The 10,711-nt window shown below is 44.1% G+C and overlaps 1 protein-coding gene across 2 annotated transcripts in view; it reads right to left on the bottom strand.

Moving 5' to 3' along the window:
• Positions 1-280: 280 nt before the first annotated feature.
• TMEM263 (transmembrane protein 263) overlaps positions 281-10,711 on the bottom strand; it is a 16,801-nt gene continuing 6,370 nt past the window's right edge. The window contains exons 2-4 of one of the 2 annotated variants that reach the window (XM_025204906.1): positions 5,912-5,950; positions 4,443-4,512; positions 281-2,081 (exon numbers count right to left, since the gene is read on the bottom strand). In XM_025204906.1, coding sequence (XP_025060691.1) covers positions 1,795-2,081; positions 4,443-4,506 — 351 coding nt within the window. In that variant the 5' untranslated portion in view covers positions 4,507-4,512; positions 5,912-5,950 and the 3' untranslated portion in view covers positions 281-1,794. The remainder of the gene's footprint in view (positions 2,082-4,442; positions 4,513-5,911; positions 5,951-10,711) is intronic. The other variant, XM_025204905.1, reaches the window with a different exon arrangement.

Below are 10,711 nucleotides of genomic sequence, written 5' to 3'. Positions count from 1 at the left end.
ACACCAACCAAACGCAACAAACAACCCCCACCCAAAACTAAAAAGCAAAACAAAAACAACCAAACCCAAGTACTCGCAGATTCCATTTCCACCTCTACACTACATTTAGGAAACCTTGGCAGATAAATATATCTGATGTAGAAAGTTGCTCCAGATCACAACCGAAGCACCAATGCTTCAGAAAGACTAGGTAACTTATATATATCTTAATCATAGAAACCTTTAACTGTTCACTTTACCAACTTCGGTAAACCGGAATAAAAACTGTAGACAAGTGATACCTTTTGATCCTTTTAATTTCTAGAAAAAGGAAACATCATTTTCCATAACCACTTAAAAAGTGAGCTTACATCCTTAGAAATTCTCCTCAGGAAGGACACAAATTCATAGGAAATACTGCATATAGAATATTCACATGAAACTTCAGCCATCTTTCACAGGATTCCAAAAAGTTATTTATCTGCAAGTCAGAATTTATGAAAGCTTGAGCGACTTCCAATTTAGAGCCCGTATCAAGCATGTGCTTCCTGCCTGTCCACGCTGCAGGGGACTGACGGGAATGATCATCTTTTGTGGTGCATCAAAGCTTGGGATCTGTCCCTATGCAATTTGTTAAGATGACAGCTCTCATTTCTTTTTTTCTCCCTGAATGAACACAGTGGGACATTTTAAGTGAAATGGACTTGTGAGATACAACATGTAGTGAAAAATTCTTCATATTTCAGTTAAATGCTTAACCCTGGTTAAGGCATGCAGCTAAACTGGCATGTCATGCAGTCAGACAGCTGCTTTGCTTTATTTAGAATCGTTCTTCAGGGGTCTCCAGCTCTAAAGCAAAAACAATTTATTCTAAGCTATTATCTTTGGCTTTATTTCAATTAACCTACCACCTTTTTCACTGTTTTTATAGCTATGATAAGCCATCCATTGGAAGCCCCAGGTCTTCATTTGCAGGTAATTCAGTGATACCTTTAAGTACACCGGAGATTTAACAAGAGATTTATCGTCTTTAATAAAGATGGCTAAGTTTCAGATACCGGCACTTATAAAAGTCTAAACCTTCTTCTACAAACTTAATTGAAATGATGGACATTATAAAGTTCTTTACACAGCTTTACTACGTAAAAATAGATTTTCCACCATAAGGCATGAATAGACTTAATCAACATACTGCATATAGAATCGTGAGGATCCATTTTCTCAGAAGTCATTATAATCTTACTTTCTTCTGCCTCCACATGTCAGTTTCTTGCAAGCCCTCAATGGCAGAATGGATCCACTGTTAGTGTATGGGCCTCATAAAAAGACAGTTTAAAAAAACTAAAGGTAAGTTAAACTATTAGGCGCATCCGATGTGCCTGTATACAGTTCAGGGATTCCTTATTGAGAGGAGTAGAAACGCCCAAGAATGGTAGCTGACATCATTATACTTGTGGTTCTGCAAAGGTTGTCAACTACATTATTACTTTCACATTGTACTCCAAAACTGCAAAAACAATTTACAGTAAGTGAATATTCAAACATGTATATTATAATCCCTTCAGATACACAGACTTGCTTCTATATTTATCAGATGTAACATCTCACCAGATATAAAGTTTGAATCTAGGTTTTAATGAACCTTTCCACATTGTGCAGTCAAACTTCTGTGTCTTTCAGAGAAAAAGCAAGTTTTTCACACAGCTCTTTAGAAGGTAAGTGTGTAAGACATGGCTTTGTTGTAGTCCAAATCTTTGCAGGTTTCAATGCCACTGATGTAGCATTATGGAGATCAAATGCATCTCAGTCTTTTGTTTAGTCAGACTTATCTTTTTTCTTCCCCGTTAAAGGCACTTTACTTGCAACAGCAGATCCTACAGCTGTAACACCTCCAGCTACAGCAGACACGCTTCCTTTAACCAGCCCCACTCCCATGGAAGGCACTGCCGTAACTGCTGTTTTGGTAATTTCCAAGCTTTTTCCTCCAATCCAGGCTACACCACCAATTGTGGCACCGACAGCTCCCTTTGTTACACTGAAGATGCCACCAGTCACACGAGAAAGCATGCCAGGCTGCTGCTGTGGATGATCTTTCAATGAACCTGAAGAAGAAGTGCAAACCTCCAAGTCAATCATGATCTTGCGATTAAGAACATTTTGTTAATAAATCTTTGCTCTGTTAAGTCTTCTAAACAATGTGACACATGGCACATGCTTAGTAATTCTTTGGCCTATAAAACACTACTCTTTCAAGCATTAGGTCTTACTGAAAGGTAAGATAACCTGCTCCAATTAAGACTGTCTTGGTGCCATTTTATCACCATAGAGTTTGATGGCGAGATTCCCAAATCAGCTTCAGAAGACTCCCTACCAACTCTTCAACAGCTAACTCCCTAATATCTTCCACTTCCCGCAACTGTCAGCCCTTGTCAGCCCCTGAAACCTGACAACATATTAAAAAGGATAAAAGAAATCCTGACTTTTTAAATACATTTCCCCACTTCAAACCACTTATGTCAACTCTGATACAAGATGACAAAGGAGTCTTTATTATTTTGCTTAAAATGCATTTTAACATCTTTCCTGTATATCCCACCCTTGAAAAAACAAAGTTGGCTCTCTTCTCTGTAGCCCCCTTCCTGCCACCTTTCTATTGACCAATACATAAATCAGTCCTTCTCTTATGCTTTTTAAGCCTTTTCTTTCTCTCTTGCCATGTCTTCATGTTTTTCCCCGCCTCCTATCCAGTTTTGGTAGTTTGCGTCTCATCTGCATCTACCTATTCAGATGATGTGTCCAAACAGGTACAATGCCACAGTATAAGACACAGCACACAGAACAGAGCGATGAAGGCAAGTTACCCTGACTAATTTGTAATATTTAAAAATCTAATATATAGTGATAATCAACACTGCTAAAGTGGAAGTCTGCTTAATCTGCTCAAGATAAACAATAAGGAAGCTGAGAAGACAATAAAATAGCTGCATAAGACTGAAAATTAAAGTGAATTCAATCAGAGTTAAAACCTCACACACACACACAGCAAAATATATTTAAATACAATTAATGGGCAAAACAGAATCTAAATGGGGGTTATGAACGCATTTCAAGTAGGGGTGCACCGATAGAGATTTTGGGGGCTGATACTGATAGCCGATTTTTAGGGACAATACCGATCCAATTACCGATACAGCTGTGTACAGCTGGTAAGTCCCTCACTTTGGGGGGGGAGGGGGGTTGATCTGCCCCCCCACCTTCCCTCCCCACTCCATTTTCGCCACAACTGACTTACCAGCTGCATGCAGCTCTCCAAGCTGCCAGGTTGTGCTTCTCACTGCTGTGCTGTGGCTGCACGCACACATGGACATTTATCGGCCAAATTAAATTGGCTGCATGGGGCTGATTTCCGATACTGCCAATCTTCTTTACATTGTTGCCGATCCAATATGGGACCGATACATTGGTGCACCTCTAATTTCAAGGGGTCACAACTACCTTCTGTTTCCTTATAGCTAGATCGGGGCGGGCAATTATTTTGGGCAGAGGGTCATTTACTGAGTTTTGGTAAGCCATCGAGGGCTGCGTGATAGGCAGCCAGGGGCAGATTAATATTAATTTTCTAAATTTTTTTAGGGACCCTGCGGATAGAATGGCCTGGCGGGCCACATGCGGCCCCTGGGCCGCATTTTGCCCATCCCTGATCTAGATGGAAGAGTTCATCAAAGCATTTTATAACACAGATCATTGACCAGGAGAGGCTGAGAAGTATTGCGCTAGTGAATTAGTTTGCTTCCTCCATCTACATCTTGTACATGTTTCTAATCTCTTACTATGGTTAATAACAGGATAATAATGACTTAAATTGAACACCTTCCATAGTTAGAAGTCACTATTCAGTTGCTCAAACAATAAGCCATTCAGATACATTATTGTGGCCACCTAATAATCTGCATTTAAACAACCCCACCCCCCCAGCTTTTAAAGTATCATTACACCCAAAGCATGCAACTGTTTTGTTCAGTGCTTCCTAATCAAGTACATTTTTAAAATAGAAAGCATTTTTATTTTAATTACCAGCCTTATAAACTCAACTTAGAAACTTGATGTCAAGTTGGGACCTTTCCATCCCACACATGAACTAAAAAAATTGTCAACAGGCCAAACTGCACTCTCAGTTACATTGTGCAAGCTGGGTCTTCAAATTATGCTTGTCTGTATTTGTGCCCCCTCGCTGTTTTAAATGAGTCTGCAAAGTGGCAATAAATTGCAACTGGATAAAGAGTTCTCTTGATTCACAAATGGCACAAAATCCACTCTGAAGTATATAGCCTCTTCAAGGCTAACAGCAGCAGCTTGAGTACTTAGCTCTGGCTGTGTGTGCAATAGGCTTTTGTTATCAACGAGAACTGCACTTCACAGAATTTTTTCACTATCAAATAAGATTACAGAGGTTTAGCATCTACCTTCTGGTGGTTCATTATATAGGTATGAGGGAACTTCCTGTTGATTGTTGTCCGTTTGATTCATTGTTGCCTAAAAAAACCCAAAAACACATTACTGTGCATCATTCTGCCAAACTGTGAAAATGCAGTCTTTACCATTTAAATTCATCCATATAAAATCTTCCCCCCAACAGAAAATTCCTTTCTGTATGAGATAAGAAAACAGCATAGCCACTACTATTTTTACTGCAGGCTGCTTGCACATTCAGATTCCTCTTCCTCGTCCAATATTTCTGAAGGATCCTGCAAAAAAGGAATCCTTACAGGTACAACAGGTTCAGCACGTGCTATACAAACGGCCTTCCCTCAGCAGTGCGCCCTAACACTGGCTGGGAGTAACTAACTGCCTTAAGAGTCATTGGAGAAAAGGGGTTTGTGAAAAAGGCAACGGATCACTGCAATACTCACTACAAAATTATTAAACAACAGATTAGTCTGTAGAAAGGTCTATGAGCAGATGAAACAAGTACAATACCTTAGACTCCAAGGCTTAGAAATATGCTAAAACCTAGAGAAACAACTAAGTGAACTGGACCATACAACAGAACCTGAATGTGTACCATACTCAAACCAAAAGATTTTTTAGTTATACTGTTATAGATTCACAGATTGTAAGGCTGAAAGGGACCTCGGAAATCATCGGGTCCAGCCCCCTGCACCAAGGTCATCTCCTAATAAAGAATACATGGTGCATGACAGCAAGAGAAACAATAAAATGGACCGTTTTAACTATCTGGAAGTACTTCCAATCCACTTCCGGGTTCGCTGCCAAGAATGCTAGAGAGCCCCCTGCGCTGCTGTGGGACGCTGCATCTGCCCCAGCAGCGATCACAAGCCACGCGGCTACCTCAAGGTATGTGGAAAAAACTTTTAAAGCTGTGCCTGTGTCCGAATTGCTGATTCGTTGAATCAGCATCAAATTGTCAGATTCAGATTCGGCTGAATCGAATCAAGGACAGTTATCCAAATCAACGGATCAAATCACTGTCCCTGATTCGGGCTGAATCTAAATCCAAATCGAATAGGGCTCATTTCGCACAGCCCTAGTAACTGTGTTGCAGGCCAGATCCAGTCTGTGGGCCATATGTTTGACACCTCTGATCTAAAGCATGCAAGAGCATTCCATCAGTTAAATCCTAAATAAGAATATAGTTTATCCAGTAACCACAGCTAAGCCCCCCAGTATAATCAGATTTAGACATCCTTGGGTATTATGCCCAAAACTAGCACAGGAAAGATAAGTGTCTAGTCAAGAGACCCTAAACTGGAAACTAAAAGTAAAAACTTTTTAGATTTGGCAGAGAGGCTATAACATAATTTTTTAACATACCTGTAGACCCTCAAGCAAAAAAGAAACAGGTAATGCCAAAGTCACCAGCAGAGCTGGTAAAATGGTAATATACAAGCAGTTGTTCAAACCAAATAGGTACCTTTCACAGAATGGAGATTCACAACACCAACTCTAAAAGCTAAAAGAAAGAAGTACATAAGTATACAAACTATGACAGATGGATTACGAGACTGAAATTTGTAGGGCTAAAAGGCAGAGTAAGTAAGTGGCTATCCGAAGTAAATGGGAGGATAGGTGGGTGGGGTCTGTAAACTCACCAGGGACAACTGAGAAGAGCACTCAAAAAAACCCTTAAATGATTTCTTGACATTAGTCTTCAGACAACGTGACGAGAGATATCCAAGAAGATCAGATCCAAGAAAGTAAAATGCAAGTGACAAAAATGTCCAAAGCAAAGGTGCCACAACAAATTGCCATGGCTGGGTGTTACACACTCAAGTGTTGAGCCAACAAAATGGAGAAAACAAACCGTTAAAGCATGCCAACTTTAAAGATAACTGTGACAAGAGAACTGGATGGTAGCTAAATTTTTAAAACAGGCAACAGAAAGGATCCTGAGAATGATAGATTAATGAACCTTATTTCAAGCCACCAGATAAACTGAGTGACATAACTGAAAAGATAAAACACCCAAACTAATGTGAGACGCAAATCAATTTACCTTGTTTAAAACAAAAACCCTTCCCCTCTAATCTTTTCAAATCCTTTGACTGCATCCAGAAAATAGTGTCTAAAGGAGGAGAATCAGTTGAAATAGTTTGTTTGGAGTGTCAAAAACCTTTTGTCACAAAAATTCCTCATTAAAAAAAAAAAACTCACCAAGAAACTGTGAGGTCATAAGACAAAAGGCTAAATATGGCCAGAGATTAGAAACAACAAAGTAGGAACTACAGGGTACAGAAAAAGGAGGTGGATAGTAAGAAGCTCTGCAGATAAGCATGGTGGGGGAAAGAGGGATTGTACAGTAGCACGTAACCTTACTAGCAAAGTATCAAGATCTCATTGTGTTGAAGATGGTATAAACCAGGGGTTTTCAACCTTTTTTTAACAAGTGTACCCCTTCTGTCTCAAAGTTTCAGCTCACGTACCCCTTCATATTTTGTTTTTAATGTTACCAATTATGTGATATAAGGGAGGCTATATTAACATTAAATACATTATTAAGCATTATATATATATATATATCATAGTTATGGCACAACAGTTTGGGCTGGTAAGTCTGTTGTGAAGGAAGGGGCAAAGGAAGGGGAGAAGGTGGGGGGCAGATCGAGGCCCCCACCGTGAGGGAGGTAGTGGGGCAGGGGCAGGCGCTGCACAACTGGGGCAGAGTGTGGGATAAGGCCTCAAGTGGCTCGTCCAGGGGATGTGGGGGTGGGCAGCTCCCGCTGCTATGTGCGCCCCGGGACAGCATGGAGGGCATGCACCCCCAGATCTCTGCAGGGTGAGGGCGGATTGCCACTGTGGGCTGGGGAGGCACTGAGCTCTTCCTGGCAGGGGAGTTGGGCTGGGCTGAGCTTGCTTTGGGCAGCAGTGGCACTGGGAGGGCTATGGGGGGGGCGGGGGTGTCCCCTGCAGCCACCCCAAAATTTGCTGTAGCCCCCTGACCGCCTTCCTAGCACTGCTGCTGCCTGCCCCAAGTGCAGCCCGGCCCAGCCCCTCCCACCAGGAAGAGCCCAGCACTGCCCCCAGCCCGCAGCAGCAGCCCACCCTTGCCCCGCACACAGATCTGGGGGCATGCGCCCACCATGCCATTCTGGGGTACATGCAGCAGCAAGAGCCCCTTCCCCCCACCAAAAGCCACGGCTCCATCCTATGCCCTGCTCCACCCTGCCCGTGCAGTACCTGCCTCTGCCCCACTCCCTCCCTCACAGCTAGGGCCTCAATCTGCCCCCCTCCAGAGACAGGCAGCAGAGCAGACTTTCCTCACAACAGACTTACCAGCCAAACCCGGCTACTCTCCATGCTTTTGGGCTGTGCTCCTGACAGCCTGCGTACTGCAATGCACAGGACATTTATTGGCCACATTATTGTTCACATTAGCCAAAAGAAGCCGATTGCTCATACTGTCATTTTTTCTTGCATCAGTGCCAATCTGATATGGGACTGATGTATCGGTGCACCTCTAGTAATTTTTTCTCATTCGTTCTAGGTACCCCCTACAGCCTTTTTAAGTACCCCTAGGGGTACATGTACCCCAGGTTGACAACCACTGGTATAAACATATAATGAAGAACTCCATGCCTGCCTTGGAGAGCTCAAAAAATCATCAGAAATGGATAGGACACAAAATAGCAGACAATAAGAATTAAATCTGCTGGGATCCTATGACCCCAGCTGACTTCCTGCCCTTTGGGTGGGGGGCTGGACTCGATGATCTTCCGAGGTCCCTTCCAGCCCTGATGTCTATGAAATCATAAATATGGTGGGAAGAATCAGGCCAATGGAGTAACCAAACAAATGGTCATGGGCCATTGTAGCAGATGGGCTATGAACATGGACCACATTAGCAGAACATGGGCCATGTTAGCAGATAGACTAGGGACTACTTGCTCTAGAGCAGAGGTATCAAACTCATGCAACGTTGGATCTCTACCATGTGGGCATCTCTCAGGTCAGATCTGCAGAGCCAACAGCAGCTGCAGCAGGTCCGAGTCCAGCAGTACAGACCAAATTCAGGTGATAGTGCAGATCCAGAGACAGGCAGCAGACCAGGTTAAGGTAACAGGCAGCAGTGGAGCAAGCAAAAGTGGTATCTGCACAGCCATCACTTGCCCGGTGCCACTGATGGCCATATCCATTACGATCTGGGGACCTTGAATTCTGTGGCAGGCCATACTCCACTGGCCATGCCCCCTACCTTCCAGTAGTCTGCTGGACTACTGAAAAGCCAACTAGAATCGTGTGCTGGATCTAGCCCACAGGCTGTACATTTGAAACCTCTGCCCTAGAGAACGGATAAAAGAATGATAGCAAAATACAAGAAAGTCACAGTAAAATGAGGTGCATTAACACTGCAGGAACAAAAAGATATTCTGTGAAGTTAGTAGCTGATATATTAGAACAAAAAACAAACAAAAAAGCAATTAATCTCTAGAATCAATTGCCAGAAAGTATCTTTCAAAACAAACCCCACTTTTCCCCCGGAAGTTTCTCCAAATTAAATAACCAGATTTCACTCTAAATAATTCATCACCCCAAGGGGACAAGTGATGACAACTACATTAAACCATGGATAACTGATATGGATTAGTATTCAGTATTATTAGCTCACAACAGCACCTTGCTCTCGTCAACTAATATTTACTAAACCTACCATTACAATATGCCAAATACTTTTGAGTTTCAGTTATGGTATGCTAAAACTTCAAAAAAACAGGAAGTGCTATTCTTCTGCATCAGTAATTTGTGGCACCTACTGGGTTTTAGAAATCTGTGATCATATTTTTCCCCTCACATTGAGGAAGTAGGTACAGAATAAGCAAACAAGACCAACTACATAAGAAGTCAAACTGTTCTCAGAGGCTGACCTCTAAAATGGACCTTTGTACAGAAGAGAGTCCAAGAAATCCTGGAACATACCTAAGAAATTGTTTTAGTCAAAAGGCAACCAGTGAACAGGAGAACTAAGAACAGGATCCAATAAAGGACTTAAATTGCCCAACGTACATAGTAGAGTACTGCATCCAGTTCTGGGCGCTGCACTTTGACAAGGATGTGTTAAAGCTGAGAGTCCAGAGAAGGGCCACCTGTATGATCAGAGACTTGTGCTGCAAGCCATACAAGGAAAGCCTGAGGGACCTGGGACTCTTCAGCCTGAAAAAAATAAGGTGGAGAGGGGACTTGGTAGCAGCGTACCGCTACATCAGAGGCGTACATCAAAGGTTTGGTGAACAACTGTTCACCAGGGAACCCCTGGGGAAAGCTAGGGGTAATGACCATGAACTCCTGGAAGACTGTTTCAGGCTCAACATTAGGAAAAACTACTTCACAGTTAGGGTGTCCAGACTGTGGAATAAGCTCCCTCCAGAGGTGGTGTAATCGTCTACCCTGGAAATCTTCAAGAGAAGACTAAACAGTCACTTTGCTGGGGTCACCTGCCCCCAAGTTATCTTTCCTGCTTGGTGCAGGGGGCTGGACCCGCTGATCTTCTGAGGTCCCTTCTAGCCTTACAAACTATGAATCTATGGCAGGGGTGGGCAAAATATGGCCCGTGGGCTGGATCCGGCCCGCCAAGCACTTCCCTCCGGCTCGCGGAGCCCCTTCAAAACCCACTGCCTCTCTAAAAGCCTCCGGCGGCACCAGCCGCCAGCTGCAGCACCTCCGGCTGTTTCCTTGGGTTCTGGTTGCGAGGCAACCAACCCTGACCTCAGCCTGCCCCAGCTGGCCTTGCCCCGCCCCGGCTCAGGCCACGTTGCAGCTTGAGAGGGGCAGGGGCCGGGCCAGAACCTGTGGCGCCGGTGAGGGGAAACAGTGTCTGGGCTGGCTTCTGCTTCCTGTGCAGGATGGAGAAGGGCCCAGCCCTGCAGGTAAGCCCAGGAAAGCGGCTGCTGGGCAGGCTTTCCCTGTGCCATGCCACACTGCTCGGGCTGGGCCTGCACTGGGGAGGGGAAGCAGCAGCTGGGCTGCAACTCCAGCCCAGTCAGCACCAGGGAAAAGAGGTGGCGGCGGAGCCATGTGCCACTCAGGACACAATGAACCCAGCCAGAGCAACAGGGGCTCAGCTGTACTTTCCCCCTACCTGCGCTCGTCTGTCCCGAGCAGCACATTGCTCCACCACCGCTTCTGCTGGCTGGTGCAGACCCGGCCGGGCTCGCCCTGTCCCCAGCAGCATGCGAGAAGCCAGCTTCAGCCGCATGCTGCTGGGGATGGGACAGACCTG

The sequence above is a fragment of the Alligator sinensis genome, unplaced genomic scaffold (assembly GCF_000455745.1).
Source record: "Alligator sinensis unplaced genomic scaffold, ASM45574v1 scaffold267_1, whole genome shotgun sequence".
Classification (NCBI taxonomy): Eukaryota; Metazoa; Chordata; order Crocodylia; family Alligatoridae; genus Alligator; species Alligator sinensis.
This window is presented reverse-complemented; position numbering and strand designations above follow the sequence as displayed.